At 47.8% G+C, this 20442-nt stretch overlaps 1 protein-coding gene across 2 annotated transcripts in view; it reads right to left on the bottom strand.

The window, feature by feature from the left end:
- The window catches only part of NUDT3 (nudix hydrolase 3), a 443844-nt gene extending 423735 nt beyond the window's left edge, over positions 1 to 20109 (bottom strand). Inside the window, exon 1 of one of the 2 annotated variants that reach the window (XM_086923201.1) lies at positions 19293 to 20109. In XM_086923201.1, coding sequence (XP_086779327.1) covers positions 19293 to 19391 — 99 coding nt within the window. In that variant the 5' untranslated portion in view covers positions 19392 to 20109. The remainder of the gene's footprint in view (positions 1 to 19292) is intronic. The other variant, XM_086923200.1, reaches the window with a different exon arrangement.
- Between the last annotated feature and the right edge of the window lie 333 nt (positions 20110 to 20442).

Raw genomic sequence — 20442 nt, forward strand, 5'->3', positions numbered from 1 at the left:
GTGCTGCGTGCGAACTATGGGGTGGCACTTTCCAGGCTTGAGGACAAAATTCAACGCTGGATTCACCTGCCGCTGTCGCTAGCCGACAGAATAGCTATCGTCAAAATGAACGTGCTGCCCAAACTGTTATACATGTTTAATAACATTCCAATCACGCCGCCACAAGCTATGTTCCGCCGAATAAACTCCCTGGTGCGGACCTTGATATGGGCGGGCAAACAGGCTCGTATCGATTTGCAGACCCTCACACTTCCTTTTGCACAAGGGGGGGTTCAGTGTGCCTTTCTCCTCTACTACCTCTGCGCGCAGGCGCAATATGCGGCACATTGGTACCACTCGGTCCCGTACCTCACACATGCGGCCATAGAGGTGGGGGATGCGTATCCTGTGCCTCTCTCAGCTATCGTCTCGCATACACGGCCACCTTTACATGCCAATGATTTTAATACTGTAGACCACGGTCAAAGCATGGCACAAGCTAGGGCAGCTTGCTCACAAAACTCCGCTGTACGCACCGGCCATGCCATTACACCACCATCAGGCATTGTCCGTCACTGGGGAGAAGGTTGGTATGTCACTGCTGAGCAGGGCGGGTATTGACAAGATGGGGGATGTATTTAAGGAAGGCACGTTTGTGGGACCAGACCAGTTGTCCTACATTCAGAATCAGACTCCCATGTTTCGTTTTACATATTACAGACTGACTAGGACATTGAGGGAACACTACCCGACATTCCCCACAGAGCCAGAATGCCTTGCACCACTGCAATTACTGATCACCACTAATGACCTCTCACACTTGGTATCCAGGCTATACACTGCGGCACAATCAGAACTAGCGGGACATGCGCGGAAGGCGAAGGGGCGGTGGGATGCACTTTTAGATGCTCCACTGACGGATGAGGAATGGGGCGCCACCTGTGCTCTAACACAGATACTGACGCCCAACGGCAATTTAAGAATTATCCATTTTAAATTTCTTCACCAAATTTACTATACACCGTCCAAGCTGCTTCGGTTCGGTTTACAAGAGGAGGACAGGTGCAAGAGGTGTAACAGGGAGGGTGCGGATTTTGCACATCTAGCCTGGAACTGCGCTAAGGTGGAGAAGTACTGGGGGGAGGTCACTGCCACACTAACTGTAATGATGGGGGGAGGAGGTGCAGTGCACACCACGGATCTGTTTACTAGGCATAGTGCCCCAATTTAGGGCTTTGAAGCGCAGGTTTTGTGCGATTGCTTTACTATTAGCAAAAAGACAGGTGGCGCAATGTTGGCACAGTCGCAAGGTGCCGACGAAGAAAACATGGCTGCATGACATGTCCACTTGTCGTGACAACCTGCAAACTTATGAGGAGCTACTGCCAGTGAAGTCCAGGCCGAAGGACATTTGGTGTTTCTTGACGGACTACCTCACCTCACTGCAGGACAGTGAGGAAGAATCGAATAGCTTTAGTCCCATTCGGGCATGTCTGGGATCTGATGCGCTGAGTGATGCCTGGAGGCGGCAGACTATTGGTGAGAACTGGAATAACTATCACTATTGAAGTTTAGGATGTGAGGGATGGTACTGTTTGGTCTTAGTTGGGGCATGTTGTTCTTCTGTTTTCCTTATCTATAAAATGATAAAATGTGAAACTCACATCATTTGTCGGCTGAGAGTCATAAGGGAGGTGTATGGGGGGGCTCAACTTGAAGTACTGTGCGGTTCTTGGAGATACGTTTAAGATTTGCTTGATGATCATACTAACGTGGCGAGCCGGCCCCAGGGTTGTAGGCTCATGCTGTGTAAACTGCGTTGTGTTAATAAAGGTCTTACGCAAAAAAAAAAAAAAAAAGTACCAAGGTCAGCGTCAGGCTAGAAGAAGGGACGGAGGGAGGAGCCAGGATGACAATGTATATGGCTGAGACAGGACCCGTGAGAAAGGGGGGTGTGCAACAGATGCTGCTGGGGTTCCTAGCACCTCTGCTCTGGCACAGCGGGTCTGCCGGGAACACCCCTCGGGCCATGGACGAAAACTGCACCCACAGCAGAACATCACAGAACATCCTGCCTTCGCATCGCTCGCCCGCCTCTCTTTCGGCTCAAATATCGGAATAAGCACGCCCCTGCTCCCAAGAAATGTGCGCGAGCCCAGAGCGGGTTAACCACCAGAGTCTTTTCACAAACGTAGGGAACTGAATTAAACCGTTTAAAAAGTTGCTTTTTAGAACATATTTGTTGGTGATGGAGGACTTGAAGCAAATTCAATTCTCGAAAAAACAGAAGATGTAATTTTGAAATAGGCGCTCTGCTCTGCCTCCGCTCGAGTCAATTACTGGAAACGCATCCTCTGGAAAACATAGAAACTACAAGAGTTCTTCAATGTTGCAGCATTCAGCGCTAAGTGCATCATTAGCCGCTCGTTTATTCTTAATACTTCTGCAGTACAGAGAGTAGCAATTAGCTCAAGACGAATCTGCGAGAAATTAAAGCGATCGCAAACTACAAAAAAAAAAAAAAAGCCTGCGAGTGGCGCGCACGCCACTGCGAGCATATGTTTTAAATTATCGCGGCTGTCAAGCTGTGATAATTCAAAACATATGGCCTCTGGTGCACGTAACAGACACCAATAGGCCATAGGCGGAGCTACGCGACCGCCTATGGCTTATTGCATGTTCGGTTAAAAAACAGCACGCACGCAAAGGCCAATGAAAATGGACCTTGGAAATAACACGCACGAGCAGCATGGAATTTCCAGGTCCATTTTCAAAACGACGGGAAAAGGACTCTCACTGCGCGACACCGCATCTGCAGTGTACGCTAGGCCCGAGCCCTAAAAAGCTGGTGTTGTTGTGAGCCATTTACCTTGTGGGGGAAATCTTTGTTTTAGAGATTATAAAATGGGTAACATAATGAAAGGCTTAATTCCAACACAACTTACATTTCAAACAGGAGTAACTATCTAAATGATTTTACAGGATGAAGGCCTGAATCGTTCGGAAAAATTAATCAGTGTAAAAGATTGTTAGAAATGGAACCCCCACCTGGCTGAGGGTCCCACCCCAGTCCAGTAGGAACCCCACTCCCACGAACAGGAACGGAGGGGCCCTTCCCCAAATGACGCCTGCTTCCCTTGGGAGGATGGTAGCGAGGGCAAGCAGGTTTATTCTCTTTAGTTAGCGGGCCAAGTATTTCGGATTGCACATAGTGGTCGAGGAGACCCACGACAAAATAGACACGACACAGAGTTCTAGTAAAAATATAGACTTCTTTATATAACTCTCTCAGTAGGTGAATAACCACACAATCTCCACAGTACCTCTGATGAGGCTGCGATTCTAGTCTCAGGGTTCGTGGCGCACCAGCGGTGCGGCCTGGAGTAGGCTTCGTACTCGTGGTTCTGTCCTCAAAGTTCGTGGCGCACCTGCAGTGCGGGCAGGAGTACACTGGGTACTCGATGTGAAGTTCTCACAGTTCGTGACGCCCTCAGCAGTGCGGCCAGGAGTGCGGAAAGCACCCTATGTTGCTGTTGGTCAGTACAGGTGGAAGACAGGCGTGAGCCGCGACAGTGTCCGTCGGACTCTGGGGTTGGTAATAGCTTGGAGCCGCGACAGCGTCCGCAGGCTCGGTGGTGGTGCAAGCTGAGAGCCGCGACAGCATCAGCAGGGCTCAGGTGAAGGCGAAGGCTTTGGGCCGCGACAGCGTCAGCTGGGCCCCTGTGGATAGCAGAGACTGGGAGCCGCGACAGCGTCAGCAGGGCTTCGGTGATGGAGAAGGCTTGGGCCGTGACAGCGTCAGCAGGGCCCTTGTGGATAGCGAGGACTCAGAGCTGCGACAGCGTCAGCAGGGCTCTTGTGGATAGCGAGGTCTTGGAGCCGTGACAGCAGGGCTCAGGTGATGGCGAAGGCTTGGGGCCGCGACAGCATCAGCAGGGCCCTTGTGGATAGCGAGGACTTGGAGCCGCGACAGCGTCAGCAGGGCTCTTGGTGATGAGCACACTTGTCGTGCCTTAGGAGGGCTCCCGGGGGTACCTCTTCGGAGGTTCCCCTAGCAGATCTGATTCTCTAGTTCCAGTGTCCTTCTTTTATCCCTCAAAATGTCTTTGATCTTTCATGTAGGCCGGGGGTTTCCCTCCCTTGGGCCCGGTTGGGGGTGGCTCCCCGTCATGAGCCACCTCATCCTTTGAAGCAGGAAGGCAGGGTCGTCAGCCGCCCAGCAGGAAGCAGAGCCGGCATTGTGGGGGCCAGGACGCAGCCCCGAAACTACTCCTCCCCTCTAATCTAAAGGGCAGACAGCAGATACCAGATGGCGGAGTTTCCCCAGGCCATGTCACTGTCTCCAGACGGGGAATACACTTCCTAGCAGTATCGTCCAGCTAGGTTGCCTGGAAGATAGTCCCAGTCCAGAAGTCCTATTTCTAGACCTAGGAGGTGGAGAGCACTCTACCTAAAGAGTGTATCACGTAATTCTGAATTTAGGGGTGTCCGTCTCATATTTCTCCTATGTTCCCCGGGTCAGATAAATAATAAGGGGAATGGATCGAAAAGCTACTAAACAAGATGGCTGCCAACTACTACGAGGTCATGCCACCCGCACCTGAGCAGGGCCAGGTCCAACACAACCCCCTTCCAGCCAAACACAGGGGGGACCAATCACTACTAGGATGGGCTTCCCTGTGGTGGGCGATATAACATGGGACCTGGCCCACAACAGTCTACTCCAGTCCAAAGCCCATGTAAGCAGTATCCTCCCTGGGGGACATCATCCGGGTAATACCTAATCTTTGTTTGCATAGAGGGGTATCTCCCCACATCCATAGTGCACATACAGCTAACACCGGGGCGTGGCCTCTTCCACCCTCGGTCAACCAAGACAACCAACTAGGGGGGCCAATGGCCGCTAACAGGGGGGAGGGCCAGTCCTCCCATCCAGTATTCTCCCTGTGGGCCATTATCGGGGTAATCCCTAATCTTTGTTTGCATACAAGGCGGTCCCCCCGCATCCATAGTACACATCCAGCTAACGCCGGGGCGTAGCCTCTTCCACCCCCAGTCAAACAAGACAACCAACTAAGGGGCCCAATGGCCGCTATTTGGGGGAAGAGCCAGTCCTCCCACCTGCTAATCTTCCCTACTGCTGGGGGAGTCGGAGAGTGGAGGACGGTAGCCCCAGGTGCTGGGCATCTTCTTTCCACTTCCCTTACGGTTTGGGTAGGTATGCTCACCGGGCACCAACCGGCCGTCAAAGGGCCCTCGTCAAGCCGCTCTTTGGGAGGCGGCGGTGGGCGGTCCCACACTTGAGCTTTTCTCTAGGGGGTTCTGTACCCTCTCACCGGGAGAGGTGCCCCTCGAACTTAATTCATTCACTAGACGGGTATCTTGCTCTTGCAATAAAATAGTTAACCTGGGGTCCAAACCCCCCTGTTCAACTAGGGGTAGAGGAGAGGCCTCCCTCCCTCTGCACCCCCTTTCAGATGCTGGTACCCTCCCACTCGGGGAAGGACTGCGGGCCACTAGAACTACGGGGGCCCTACGTATGGCTGCTCCGCATTCCCCTACTCCCGGGGGATCCCATCCAAGGCCCTCCCCAAATCCTTTGGGACTCAAACAAATAATGGCTGCCACCGGGGTTCCCTGAGGACAGGGAACTAGTTTTCTAACAGGGTTTGGCAAGGCTCTGGAACAACAGTACTTGAGCTAGGCTCGTCCATATTTACATCGGGTTCTTCTCCTGGGCTACCCTTCACCCCACCGGGTAGGACCTCTCCTATATATTCTACACCGCTATCCTGATACGGGCTGGACAGTCCCTGGTCGTTTTTTACCACCCTTTCTTTTATTCTGACCTGACTTTCGGGTGCCCGGCCCGTACCCCTTGGTGAACCTCTCTCTCTGGGCTCTTCCTCGGGAGTCAGTCGGGAGCCCCTATCCCTTGAACCACCAACTTGCGGGTCAGTCCCTGACTCCTTCTCTAACACCCTGCGTCCCACAGGAGCTAGCTTATTCTCTCATTTTCCCTGGGGGATGTGGTGCCCCTCCCTCCAGTGGGGGGGGGGGGGGCCTACCTCTTGGTGGCCGTGCGTCTTAGACCCCTTCTTCTATTTGCTACGGGGCTGCGGCCCTCCCTTGGCCTGAGTTTCTCTTTTAGTTCTGTATGGAACAGAAGTTTGCGGTGGCCCACTGGGCTGACTTCATCCTGAAGTTCAGTGTCTAGGAATAAAATTCGGCGGCCACCAGCTGGGTCGTAGTTTACTACAAAGTTCGCACAAACGGAGGCATTTCTGTTGCCGCCACCTGGGCGGGATTCTTCTTTCAGCCCAGTGTTGGCCAGTGGAGCTGGGTTGCTGCTAACTGAAGCCTACATCCTTTCAACCTCAGCGCGGGGAAAGGGGCCAACGTGGCGGTCTGCTGCGGCATTCAAGTTCTCCGCCTCAGCAGTTAAAAATGTGCACTCTGCTTCCCACTCAGCCCAAGGAGGGGAATATTCTCTGTCCTCTGCCGCACGGGGCTCGGTTACCTCCTCCGCAATGCTCATGGATGGATGGATGGATGTCCATCCATGAGCATTATGATGCTCATGGATGGAAAGTACTATACGTCATGCTTTGTTGGGCCTCCCGCCTCTTGTTTTGCATCAAGTTCTTCCATCTCTAGTTCATGCGCAATTCTCATTTGTTCCATTTTCCTCTGAGATTCCTCCTTCGGGGCTTGGAGGCGTTTGTCCCTTTCTACGCTCTTAGGTTTATCATTGCGATCTGATGTTCCTTGTCTTTCTCTCCGTCTTCCCATTCCGCAGGTGACAGCCCCCTGGCTGGAGGATCGTTGATGCCGGGTGGGGAAGAGTCCCTCCTCCCCTCTGAGCCCAGGCGCCCATGTACGCTGTCTGTAAAGGGTTTTTGGAATCCGTCTTCCTGACAAGTACCCATGCTAGATGCCATGGACTCGGTGACTCTCCTGGTCAGCGAATGTTCACGGTTCCTCATGAATTCAAAAGCCGGCATCTCGGAAAAAAAGTCTAACCACATCAAGCGTGGTGGTTTGGAGTTTGTACTCCTTCGGTAACAGTTACTTTTTCTTGGTACATGGAATCCTAAAGGCACTTTCGTCTCTTCAGAGTCGTAAGTTCTTATCCTAACCGCTGCCACCAGTGTTAGAAATGGAAACCCCACCTGGCTGAGGGTCGCACCCCAGTCCAGTAGGAACCCCACTCCCACGTACAGGAAGGGAGGGAGGGGCCCTTCCCCAAATGATGCCTGCTCCCCTTGAGAGGATGGTAGCGAGGGCAGGCAGGTTTATTCTCTTTAGTTAGCGGACCAAGTATTTCGGATTGCACATAGTGGTCGAGGAGACCCACAACAAAATAGACATGACACAGAGTTCTAGTAAAAATATAGACTTCTTTATATAACTCTCTCAGTAGGTGAATAACCATACAATCTCCACAGTACCTCCGATGAGGCTGTGATTCTAGTCTCGGGGTTTGTGGCGCACCAGCGGTGCGGCCTGAAGTAGGCTTTGCGATCCTGGTTCTGTCCTCAAAGTTCGTGGCGCACCAGCAGTGCGGGTAGGAGTACACTGGGTACTCGATGTGGAGTTCTCACAGTTCGTGACGCACTCAGCAGTGCGGGCAGGAGTGCGGAAAGCACCCTATGTTGCTGCTGGTCCGTACAGGTGGAAGACAGGCGTGAGCCGCGACAGTGTCCGTCGGACTTGGGGGTTGGTAATAGCTTGGAGCCGCGACAGCGTCCGCAGGCTCGGTGGTGGTGCAAGTTGAGAGCCGCGACAGCGTCAGCAGGGCTCCTGTGGATAGCTAAGGCTTGGAGCCGCAACAGCGTCAGCAGGGCTCAGGGGATGGCGAAGGCTTGGGGCCGCGACAGCGTCAGCAAGGCCCTTAAGGATAGCGACGACTTGGAGCCGCGACAGCGTCAGCATGGCTCAGGTGATGGTGAAGGCTTGGGGTCGCGACAGCGTCAGCAGGGCCCTTGTGGATAGCGAGGTCTTGGAGCCGCGACAGCATCAGCAGTGCTCTTGGTGATGGGCACACTCGTCGTGCCTTAGGAGGGCTCCCGGGGGTACCTCTTCGGAGATTCCCCTAGCAGATCTGATTCTCTAGTTCCAGTGTCCTCCTTTTATCCCTCAAAATGTCTTTTATCTCCTTTCATGTAGGCCGGGGGTTTCCCTCCCTTAGGCCCGGTTGGGGGTGGCTCCCGTCATGGGCCACCTCATCCTTTGAAGCAGGAAGGCAGGGTCGTCAGCCGCCCAGCAGGAAGCGGCGCGGGCATTGTGGGGGCCAGGAAGCAGCCCCGAAACTACTCCTCCCCTCTAATCTAAAGGGCAGACAGCAGATACCAAATGGCGGAGTTTCCCCAGGCCCTGTCACTGTCTCCAGACAGGGAATACACATCCTAGCAGTATCGTCCAGCTAGGTTGCCTGGAAGATAGTCCCAGTCCAGAAGTCCTATTTCTAGACCTAGTAGGTGGAGAGCACTCTTTCTAAAGAGTGTATCACGTAATTCCGAATTTAGGGGTGTCCGTCTCATATTTCTCCTATGTTCCCCGGGTCAGATAAATAATAAGGGGAATGGATCGAAAAGCTACTTAACAAGATGGCTGCCAACTACTACGAGGTCATGCCACCCGCACCTGAGCAGGGCCAGGTCCAACAAAGATCAAAAATGTCTGCCAAGTTGTTCAATTAAATCAATGCTGACAAGCCAACCCGGTATTATGGTATTGGCAGTAATTTATTTATTTTAGGAGTTTTATATATCGCTGATCAGACCCGTGGGTATCGGAACGCTTTACAGCATTGTTTCAAGGTAGTTAAGCATATTAGAATAATCATCAGCAAAAAGAAAAACGTTCGGTAATCCAAGCAACAACAGTAGCTGATAAACAAAAATATATCTAACGTGGCAAGAAACGTAAAGGAGGCCTGGGGTGCAAGTAAAAAACATGTGGAAACTGGTCAAATCAATGAAAGTGGAAAGTTGAGGGGCAAAACTGAGACTGTGATAACACATTCAGAAGTCCCTCCCACAAAAATAAACCATTACAAACACACAATATATACATACATACACACACAGCAGTTGAACCAATACATGTTATTCAGTATTTACATCAGAACGCCATGATCAATCATTAGAGAGGTTCCGATTAAGCAGTTCCGATCTGACAGTTTTTCGTGTCTTTTAATACCTGCATTCTCTCCCAACTAATAGTTTGCCTGGGCTCGATATTGCAGCCTGCCCGCCCCGGTCCGACTCGGCAAGCAGTGCCGTTGTGCGGAGGGCGGACAGGCAAGAGCCAGGCAGCACTTCCGGTTTTGCCGGAGCTGAGGTTAGCGCTCTAGTGGCTACCTCACTCCGGGCTATTTAGCCACGCCCTTCCTTCAAGCGCGCAGCGGTTGCGCGCAGGGGGCGCCTTCGAGCGCGCCTAAGAAGCGCCGAAGAAAAGCCCGTCTGCGCCCGTCCGCGACAGGACGGGGCGAGGGGCGATGGACCCTGTCCCTGCTCTACGAGATACCACCGGTAAGGGCCACCAAACGTTTACCTATACCGCCCAAACGCTACTAAGCCTTAGACCACCTACTCGTTGTAGTACAATCATACCTTGGCAGCGTATTGAGGGTGGTTTCTCCTGTCTTCAATGTCGGCGCTTATCTAACAGTAATGCGCCCTCCCCAGACTCCAATACCCCCCCCCCAAGGGTTTGAAGAGTTTCCTCCTAAATGTACGCTCTTTACCCAAACACCAACACCAGGTTTGGGATTTAATTTACTCCAACCAACCGGATATATGTTTTCTTGTGGAAACATGGTTAAAACCCCATACAATCAGAGCAATAGCAATGGGGATTCCTTCCGGATATAAGATTAAACATCTAGACAGAGACATTAAAATAGGAGGCGGATTGGCAATTATACACAGGGACCATATACAATTAACCATCATAGAACAACACCTCGCAGCTAGAAATTCTGTTTTTTAAAATCCTTCTAACAAACCATTTCACCTGGAAAGGGGCCTTGGTTTATCGCCCTCCAGGATCAAACCCTAATTTTACACTCACCCTTCAAGAAATATTAGCCCCCCACTTAAAATCAAAAGAAGATTTTCTGCTTCTGGGTGATTTTAATATACACGTAGATCGACCAATATTAACCGAATCCACGGCTTTAATCACAGATCTCTCGAATTTGGGCTTAGAACTAAAAAATCACTGACCTACCCACAAAGGAGGACACATGCTTGATTTACTTTTCGCTAACTGTGCCAAAATAATCTGCTCACCAGCCAAAGATACATCTTGGACAGATCACTCTTTGCTGGAATTCATATTATTAACTCCTGTAAGACCTACAAAGAATGTTCCTTCCTCCCCCTCCTGGAGACGTCAATGGCACAAAGTTACCGTTAACAAAGTCCAAGAAGCATGGATAGATCCCAACATTCAGGAATCAGACACAGCAGACATGGCCTTAGCCAAGCTCAATGAATCTATCAAACAAGCCATCGACACTATAGCTCCTTTAAAAAGACATAAACAACATCCGGTGTCGAAACAAGAAAGATGGTATACTAAGGAATTGAGAGCAGAGAAACAAAAATGCAGACGAGCTGAGAAGGCTTGGAGGAAAACGAAAACAGAAAATAGCCGAACAACTTTTTTAAATGCTCAATCAGAGTATTATGGAAATATAAAGTTGGCCAGGAAACAACAATTAACACAACAGATAGCAGAAGCGGGCAACTGCTCTGAGGAACTTTTTAATATTTTGCAGAATTTCATAAAACCTACTGCATGTGAAAGCTCCGATGACTTTTCGCAGGATTTGTGCGATAAAGTCTCTCTATTCTTCGAAGATAAAATAAATACCATCTATGAAAGAATAGTAGCAGCCAATAATAACAACATAAATAACACCAATATATGCTCAACCCCGACTCCTGCCATATACAATAAACCTTCTCTGACGTCCTTCCCTCCCATTGATAATACAGAGCTCCTTACCGTCTGCAATCATATAAAAACAGGATCCCCTAATGACCTCATTCCTGCGAAAATGGTCGGCCCTATGATCTCTTTGCTGGGTCCCCACGTACTGGAAGTGGTTAACATCTCCCTTAGGACAGGCCAGGTCCCAGCAGACTGGAAAAAGGCAGTGGTGAACCCGATAAGAAAAAAGGCATCATCTCCCTGGACAGACCTCTCCAACCTACGTCCTATCTCTCTTCTACCATACTTGGGCAAGATCACGGAGAAGCACGTGAACACCTATCTTTCTCAACATCTTGAAGCGACGGAAGGCCTGGACCACTCTCAATCTGGGTTCAGGCCGAACCACAGCACAGAATCAGCACTTCAAACAGTGACCAATAACATCAAAATGGCACTGGATGATGGTTGCTCTATGATTCTGGTGCTGCTGGATCTCTCCGCCGCTTTTGATACGGTGTCTCACAGGGTGCTTCTCCATCGCCTAAAGGAGGTAGGAATAGAGGGAGAGGCTTTGGCGTGGTTGGAGAGCTTTCTGTCTGGGCGTTCCCAAGAAGTTAGGCTGGGCTCCCATAAATCCACTCACAGGGAGCTCAACAAGGGAGTGCCACAGGGCTCTTGTCTGAGCCCCACACTTTTCAACATATAAGTGGCCCCCCTTGCCAACTTAGCAAGATCTTTCGGGTTCACCCCCGAGTCGTACGCTGACGACACCCAACTCCTTTTTCCCTTCAAAAATCTTACACCTGCAATAAAAAGATCCTTTGCAGATGGCATGAGAGCCATTGCAGAATGGATGTCATCTAATTGTCTGCAGTGTAATGTCGGGAAAACCGAAGTGATGCTGTTCGGCCAAGCGACGGCACATTGGTCATCGGACTGGTGGCCCCTAGAACTAGGACCTGTCCCCACCCCCAAAAGCAAGGTTAGAAACTTGGGAGTGTTATTTGACCAACAACTCATTTTCAAGGATCATGTCAATCAAGTAGCCGGTACCTGCTTCCGGGCTATAGGGATGTTAAGACGAGTCTTCCCCTATTTACCGGATCACCACAGAAAAAAAATTGGTGCAGGCTCGTGTTATCAGTAGGGTAGATTACTGCAATGGATTGCTCCTTGGAGCTAACGAGGAACAATTCAAGAAATTGCAGGTTATCCAAAACACAGCAGCGAGGATTGTCCTGAACGCTCCACCAAGGACACCCTCCTGCCCCCTACTGACCAAACTTCACTGGCTTCCAGTAAAGAAGCGAGTCCAGTTTAAAACTCTTTGTACCATCCACAAGAGCTTAACAGGGAAGGGCCCTAAATATCTGACTGACATCTTCCAGCCCTATACCCCTGGGCGCTCCTTGCGCTCCAGTAACCAGCAACTACTGAAAGTACCTAGAGTTAAGAAGACCAGGCCAGGTGGTCGCGCACTGGCTCATACCGGACCTACACTTTGGAACTCACTGCCGCCGGAACTGAGGTCTCTCACTAACCACATGATGTTTCGGAAAAACCTAAAAACGTACCTGTTTCCCAGTAACTAACTGTCCTTTTTACCTTCGGACACACTATTATATCTCACCCTCATCTGCAGTTATAGCGCGGAGATACCCCTTTGGGGGTCTATTCTGGCGCTCTATAAGCATATAAAATAAATAAATAAATAAAAATAAGCAGGCCGACGCCGAATAAAGAGGGCAGCGGGAGCTTGCGGTAGTTACTTGCAGATCTGACATGGATCCACGGATAAAGGTGATACAGCTTTCATATGGGAGAGGAGAGTTTGTACAGGACCGGAAAACGTACTCCATATCAAAACAGGGAGCATAGAGGAAGCAGCACCATAGTCCCACCAAACTGATAATATTGCTGTGGAAAATCACGGACTCATTTGCAAAGAAAAGTTAAATCAAATAATGTAAGATAAGGGAGTTAGAGACTGCACAATAGCAAGGGCTCCCAGCGAGAAAGCCGTACTGGACAAACAAAACTAGGTGATTGGTACAAGCCTCAGAAATTGGAGTGGACTACAACGCGTGGAGTGTTGTAGTCAGACTACAACGCGAACTTTGAAACTGTTTGCAGAGAACGGTCGTGTATATACGTGAGCAGCCTTGGGATGAAAGGTAGCGAGGTAAACCGAATATTATGCTGACTCAGTGACTGCTGGCAACGGGTGCAGGGAAATCCAGCCATTTCATAAACGAGGTGACAAATGGGGTACAAGTAGAATTTAGTCTAGGGTTCAAGGGTCACGAGTTCTTTCCTACGTGATGTGATTTATGTAAGTGTATGGGTTGGAAGTCATGATGGTTTTTAGAGAAAAAATAAACCTGCTGTAAGCAAAAACCGCATAAAAAGTTGAAGAAAAAAAAAATGCCAACGCTATATAAAAAGTTGGAAACAAATTTAAATTCAACGAAGTGCAAAAATCAAAAGTGGCACAGAATGCAGGTTATAACTTTGAAATGTTATCAAAGCAGAAGAGGGCCATTTGACAGACAGTGGAGAGAAAATGAATACTGGGTGTGGGTCCTATGGGTACAACAATGTATAACACGAAGAATAAATACTGGTTACATCACTAGAAGACATTGGCATAATCCTTGAACATCAATAGTAAATCGTCTAAAATATTGCTGCATCAGGGTGTCGGTGGGAGGCACATGAAACTAGAGACTATCGAGACAAACTACTGGAAATAGAGCACTGGAATCGCTGGTTAACAGTGTTTCGTATAGGGTAACCGGGTAAATGGTGAAAACGAAGCAAAGATATCACAATAAATATTCAATTATGAGACTTTCCCTCAACAGGAAGTGAGAAGGGCGCTCACCATAAACATCCAAAGAACAACTCACCGGTAATGTTAACATCTGAAAGACAAAGGCTACAACGACTTCTATACATTGAGACTTAGCAAAGAAAGCAGGGTAAGACGCAGTCTTCTGTGTACAGTACAAATGTATAGCGCTGCTCATTTCGGTGCTCTAGTGCTCTAAGGAGATTTCGGCTGTATTGACAGCACTGCCACAATGATTAATAACCAATGTGTTGTGTACAGCACGCGCGCGCCTGTTGCCACTGTAAACAAAAGTCACTCTCACCGCATGATGCTAGTTTTAAGGTAAACAAATGTAACTATTACGCGCCCAAATTGTAATAATTGTATTCATTTCAAGGGTGAAAAGCTGGGCCTGTCCATCTCCAAACTGAAACTGTGATCTTTTTAATTGCACTCCAACCACTGCAGAAAGTCCATTAACTCAATGTGAAATACTTGAAACGTTTCATACAGACAACTGTCATTCTCTGTCAAAAAAAAAGCATTGGCATAGCCAAAAGGTCTTGCCTTTGGGACCTTATAAGTGTTTAGCCAGAGCGGTGGGGCTCCTGTGCAGTATGTTGAAAAGGTACAATAAAAAAGTGTCATATGGATTTTTGTTATCTTATATATAACCAAAAAGACATTATGTACAACTGAACGACCCCTTTAAAAAAACAATTAACATAAAAATGTCTTCTACTTTTTTTGTCCTTTTAATGCTGGTAACTTCTTCCTGCCTGTTTTAGTTCTCGTTTGTTTAAGTTTCTTTGTTTTTTGTTATGGGGGTAGAGGTTGGGAACCAGTACCTGAATTACAACAGGATCAATAGATGAACAGTAGGGGAGAATCAACAGATGCCAGATTCCAAGGGCAGACTGAGGTGGGGCCGAGTAATGCTGAGCTGGTGCGGAGGTGATGCAGAGTGATGTTGTGGTGCTGCACTGTTGCAGAGTGATGTTGAGTTAGTGCTGTGCTGAGGTGATGCTGCGCTAATGCTGAAGTGGTGCTAAGGTGTGGCTCAGGTGATGCTGAGGGACAGTGAGGCGGTGGTGCTGAGGCAGTGGTGCTGCGCCACGCTGAGGCATCAGCGCGGTCCAAGGTTAACTGTGCATGCAGTAACCATTAAGAAGGAATGATTGTTTTCACCAAATTATTTCACTGTATTCGTTTTTTTGTATCCTGTTTGAAGGCTAACATCCTTTTCCAGATCATCAAATTGGAGAAGTTCCTGCTATCTGGGCAAAACTGTCACCTCTTTAAATGGCTAATTACAGCAATCAACATCTGAAAGGGGACCAGTTAACTTTAAAAACTGCCAGGCACAGTATCTGAACCTATGTGCTGTGAATACTAATATATTATTATACCTTTGAGCTAGAAACTACTTGTTGTTCAACTCTTCAAAATATAATTATGTGGAAAGTATGACAAACTAATAATTATGTGGAAAGTGCTCCGGTTGCACAGCTGCATATATCTGGGAGCTCAGACTAGGTCACCTTATTGAACCATAACAGTGCTCATTCTGCAGTTAATATGTTCAAGGCAGCTAATTGCCTAATATGATACTCAGCAGTTATGAACTACAAAGCCAAAGGCTGCAGCAGGAAACACCATATACGAATATGAATTATATTCAACATTAGCAATGTTGATATTTTTCAGTACTCTGTGAAATGATATCAAAGGGGCAACACATGATTATTGTCACAATTGGTCTCAAAACTTCAGCTGACATCAAACAAATGAACATTCTGGAATGCCTATTGTGTGTGTGTGTGTATATATATATATATATATATATATATATATATATATATATATATATATGTCTACTGTTATCTTTCTTTACACTGGATTGTTCCTTTAAAGATTCAGCCTGGCAGGTGTTGTTTTGCATTAACTACTACCAAAGTGGCATTCAGCAGCACATTCACTGACAGTCTAAGCAGAGAAGCCAACGCCTGAATGAACATGGAGTTTGCACACTCACTCACAAAGGTAAATTGGAAGCACACAGACGAGTCTGTTGGTGACATCACACTCCAGTGACACAATCTGGTAATTTCATAAGAATAAAACTTGTGCCATATATTCACGCAGGACTCTACAGGTGTGAAACACAGTCGCCCACACACACACACACACACAACTTGTCACATCTATCTTTATGACGCGCTGCCATTGGCTACCTATGCATGTGTATTCACCATCCAGGGCTTAAAACCCATTTGGATAGTGTACAAGGTCACAAAACAGAAGTAACAAGTAAAAATCTCGAAAGCCTCCCAAACCCTTGCTGTACTTCTGGTTACATGGTTTGAAAATTACAATACTCATTATTTAACCACCTAGAAACAATTCAGTTTGCGATATGCACTATGTCAACAAGCAGTGTTATTCACTCACCTAATCTAAATACATTAGTGTGCCCATACAAGTGATGTGGAAGGTTCACAAGGAATGTTCTTTCGTCTGATAACTTGGTGAACAATTCGCGTGTCAGCTAAAAGCATACACAATCGAATGGCTCCTGGGTGGATTTCCATTATGACTGACGCAGCCTCAAAATTCGTAAGTTGATATAATTATTGTTGCTAGTTCAGGTAATAGCACGCCTGCTATTTACAGCGCTACAAAGCCACAAATCTGCAGTAAGTGTTATGGACTAAAATTGATACCTGGCTGCCCATGGCACTCAAAATATGAATTCATGCAAAAGACTGTGGGCAGACTTCCATAATTAAACGCACAAAAGCAATCACCAAAGAGAGCAACTCTATTGTAGCAACTGTTTTTCAACTAATGTACCAATATTCTCGGTTTAACAAGTAAGAAACCACTGTAAAATAACCCAGTACTTTATTTCACTGCACAAACGCAGCCTTTGAAGAAATGTTTGAAATAATGTAGCGCACATGTAAGCAAATGAAAGAGTTTAAAAAAAAAAAAAAACATGCTGCCTTTCATCTCTCAGCAAAACATGAATTCATACAAAAGACTGAGGAAGGACTTCCATTCCACACAGATGCAGTGAAATAGTTCAATACATTTCTAAAAGGCATTGAAGCTCGTAAACACAAATACTTACCATAAGAACAAAAAGGAACAATGAGTGAAATACTACTGCTGCTGTGTGCGACGGCGGGCCAGGAGAAACCGTGAAAGCGTTGAGGTTGCAAACAAACAAGAACAATGAGTAAAATCCGCTGGGACGGAACAAAGCACCCAAGGGAGGACCAAAAACGAAAGATTAACCAATAGAAAGCAAAGCTTTCTAAAGTACAATGCAAGCAACCAATAAAAGAGCCAATAGGCGGGATGAAAGGCCATACAGTGATTACAGAATGTCTTGTAGACGCCGCATGCAAGCTGTCTAGGCTCGACCTAAAAATCAGAGTGGAGAAAAAAAAGAGTGGCAAGGCGTTTCGTTTCTAATAGATTGTTTACGAACTTTGCCACTCAACAGTAATCTAACTGGGGAATTTTCATCTGGGATTTGTACACAGTATGGTACTGCAATCTACAAGTCAATATGTTAAGCATAATTACTGGCAAATGTAAAACATTGGCTTTATCAGTCATGAGACAGTACCAATACTTATCCTAGTAGAAACCACCTTTCACAAAATACAGAGTTAAAATGATTCATTTCGTACAAAACTGGTAGCGACAGAAGTACGATGTTGAGATTCAGCACAGTTTTGGTTGCAGCTACTGGGCACATGCATTAGTCGTAAAGCTAAAATTAATTTAGAGGCTTTATACCTGCCAACAATTATGCCGACATCGCCACAAAACAATGCCACTGAAGCCAAGCATGCTTGCTTAGATAGCTGCAGTACCTTTTTTAGTACTGTAAAATGATCAAACATCCTGGACATTTACAATTAAGAGTGGAACTACGGATAGATAGATTTTTTTTTTTAAACAACGAGATAGAAACAATTACTTTGATATGTAAACCTAAGGAGGCATGCAAGACTTCTCCCCGGTGACCTACGGTTATACTAACGCCCTGTATATAGAGTCTAAGAAAGGCTAACAAATCAGAGAAGCTGTCTGAAGGAGAACATTTTTTAAAGAAGCAATAAAGCTAAGGATAGAAACATGGGTAAAGCAAAAACCTGATAAATGTTGACTCCATGGCAGGCATGTGGTATTGAAAATAGGTAGGGCAAAGTGTAAAATAATTTGACATGGCAAACATTATCTGCCCTAAATTTATCATACGTAATAAAAAGTAAATCATTAAATACCTGAAGGAAAAACTACACCAGTGTAAAAAAATATTTAGATAACAGAAAGCAAGGTTCCAAGTAAACCATCACTAAATGGGTGAACCTATGTGGCACAAATCATAAATAAAATGGTTTTAGGAGCACCATTACATATCTCCTTGGCATCCCTTTTATGTACAACTCCCTTTAAATGTATGGAGTAGATACATGTTTATCACCTTATTATCTAATTAGACTCCTTTGAAATTGCAACCCTCCTGTCTGATTATCGAAGGCAAAGGTTAAATGGAGGGCAAGGGAATCTACTTTCACTTGCTAGATAGACCTACATCTAATTTGACAAATAGCAGTAGCAAAACGTGGACATTATATTTTGTAGACTCTGGGGGAAGTTAATATCATTGAGGTCATACCAGAAAAAGATCTCCATGTTCAGCACAATTATTTTGGCATTATTGTACCCTCCCTCAAAGGTACTCATCTGCTCCTTGTGCCAGCTCCGATTCTCTTGATCTAACCACGAATGTTTGACAACCCAACTACCTTCACAAAGTAATCACAGCACCAGATAGGTCCTTCTCCTCAACTACTACCTAAGCATCCCTGACATACTTACTGTTATTTTCTTCAGCTTCGTTCTCCGTCCTCATCGGAGATGTTTTAAAGCTTCCTTTTTCTTTAGTCCCTTTAGCGGACTTTTACATAAGTCCATTGACTACCAAAGGATTCTCCACAGGACGGCCTTACTTATATATCCCTCTGTTCTTGCAACCGCTGTAAAATCTTTTCCACTCTTCAAGACCACCGAATCTGTTTCCAGGCTCCTCTGTCAACTTCATCATATTCGACGAAAATGTCTCACCGTCAGAGCGCCTCCGAAACTATTCACCTCCTTCTCTTGGGGCACCAATGCTTTATGTCTAGCTCAAGCCCAGCCCACTGCCCTCTGCTCCCCCGTCTCCTCGTTTACAATGATCTCTCTTAACCTCCCAAAATGTACATTTCAGTTCACTTCACCTATTCGCCCACACCTTCCATCGCACCTACAGGCCAGTGTATACCATCAGCTGGCCACTTTTTCTCTATGCTACATTTACACCTTCCCCTAGTGAACTGACGGCCCCACTCCCGCCCCCATCGCCCGACCCTTTTAGAGGTTATCCTAAGCTCTAGGTTATCCTGGACCCTTTCTCCCCTCCATCTATCGCCCCATAGCACCATCACACCCTCCGCCCCATGTGACCTCTCACCTCCTCTTCGCTCTCGCTCCTGAAGCACAGACAGGCCGCGCGTTTCTTGTAGCCGTCCCCATCGTAGGTGCGCGTCTGGTTGGACTTCAGCTTCATCATTCTCTAGCGGCGGGGCACAGGCTGGTGTGAACGTGGAGTCCAAGGGAACACGGGCAGGGCGTTCTACGGTCGCGGGTTTAAAGAGAAAGGGCCGACAGCAAAGGCAGGAAGGCGGACTGGGGACGAGTAGGCCGTTATAAACAGGACAGGGAGGATGGGTATGGAGCTCCAGGGGCTGAATGGGGCGGTTACAGAAGCAGGCACAAGGTCGGGAAAGGTGGCAACCAAAACAAAAATAATAAAAATGGGACAGACGCAGGCACTAGATTGGGGTATAGGGGTCGTAAACCACGTAGAAGGGCAGGGCTGCGATGATTAACGGGCGAGGGCAGATTCAGGCCTGGCGCAATGAATGCCGTAATAAGGGTGACAGGTCAGAGGGAGCACGAAGTAGTAATAGGTTAAGGGGGTTCACTGTAGGCAGGGACGGCCCAGTGGGTGGCGACAGTCCGAGGGAGGGGGTAGGAGCCGCAGGGGGAGCACTGGGACCGGACAGGTGGTAGTACCTCACTGGAGCCCCACGGGGAGGCCTGAAGGCCCCGGGGGCGCTAGGTCAGGCTCGGCCCTCCTTGCTGCTCTCTCTCCGGCTTTACCGCTCTTAACGCTGCCTAAGCCGCCGCCTGGTCTCCTCTGCCCGTTCCTCCTCGCTCAAACCCGCCATCTTGGGTCGCGCTACGTAAAACACGCATATCCGATGAAGGCAGCTGACAGGGAGAATGCCTGCCGCAGCTGCAGAGAATCGTAGTCTTCCCGCTACGTGCGTAGTTCACTACCGCAGTACAGAAGGCGCATGCCCCGGCCGCGCACTCCCAGTGCCGTAAACTAGCTTATAGAATACAAGAAGTAACGCCTTTGGCGCAGGGTGAGTGACTAGCCGATCATATGACAGGAGGATTTACTACAAATGCGCAGCCGGGAGGAGGGACAGTGACGTCTCTATGGAGAGAATGCGTTAAATGCATTCTCGGAGGCGACGTAGAGGGAGCAGTTCGTTGAGCGAAAATAATAAGAAAAGCGCACGAAAGTAACGTATATAGCAGCGAGAATACTG

The sequence above is a fragment of the Lissotriton vulgaris genome, chromosome 5 (genome assembly GCF_964263255.1).
Source record: "Lissotriton vulgaris chromosome 5, aLisVul1.2, whole genome shotgun sequence".
NCBI classification, from domain to species: domain Eukaryota; kingdom Metazoa; phylum Chordata; class Amphibia; order Caudata; family Salamandridae; genus Lissotriton; species Lissotriton vulgaris.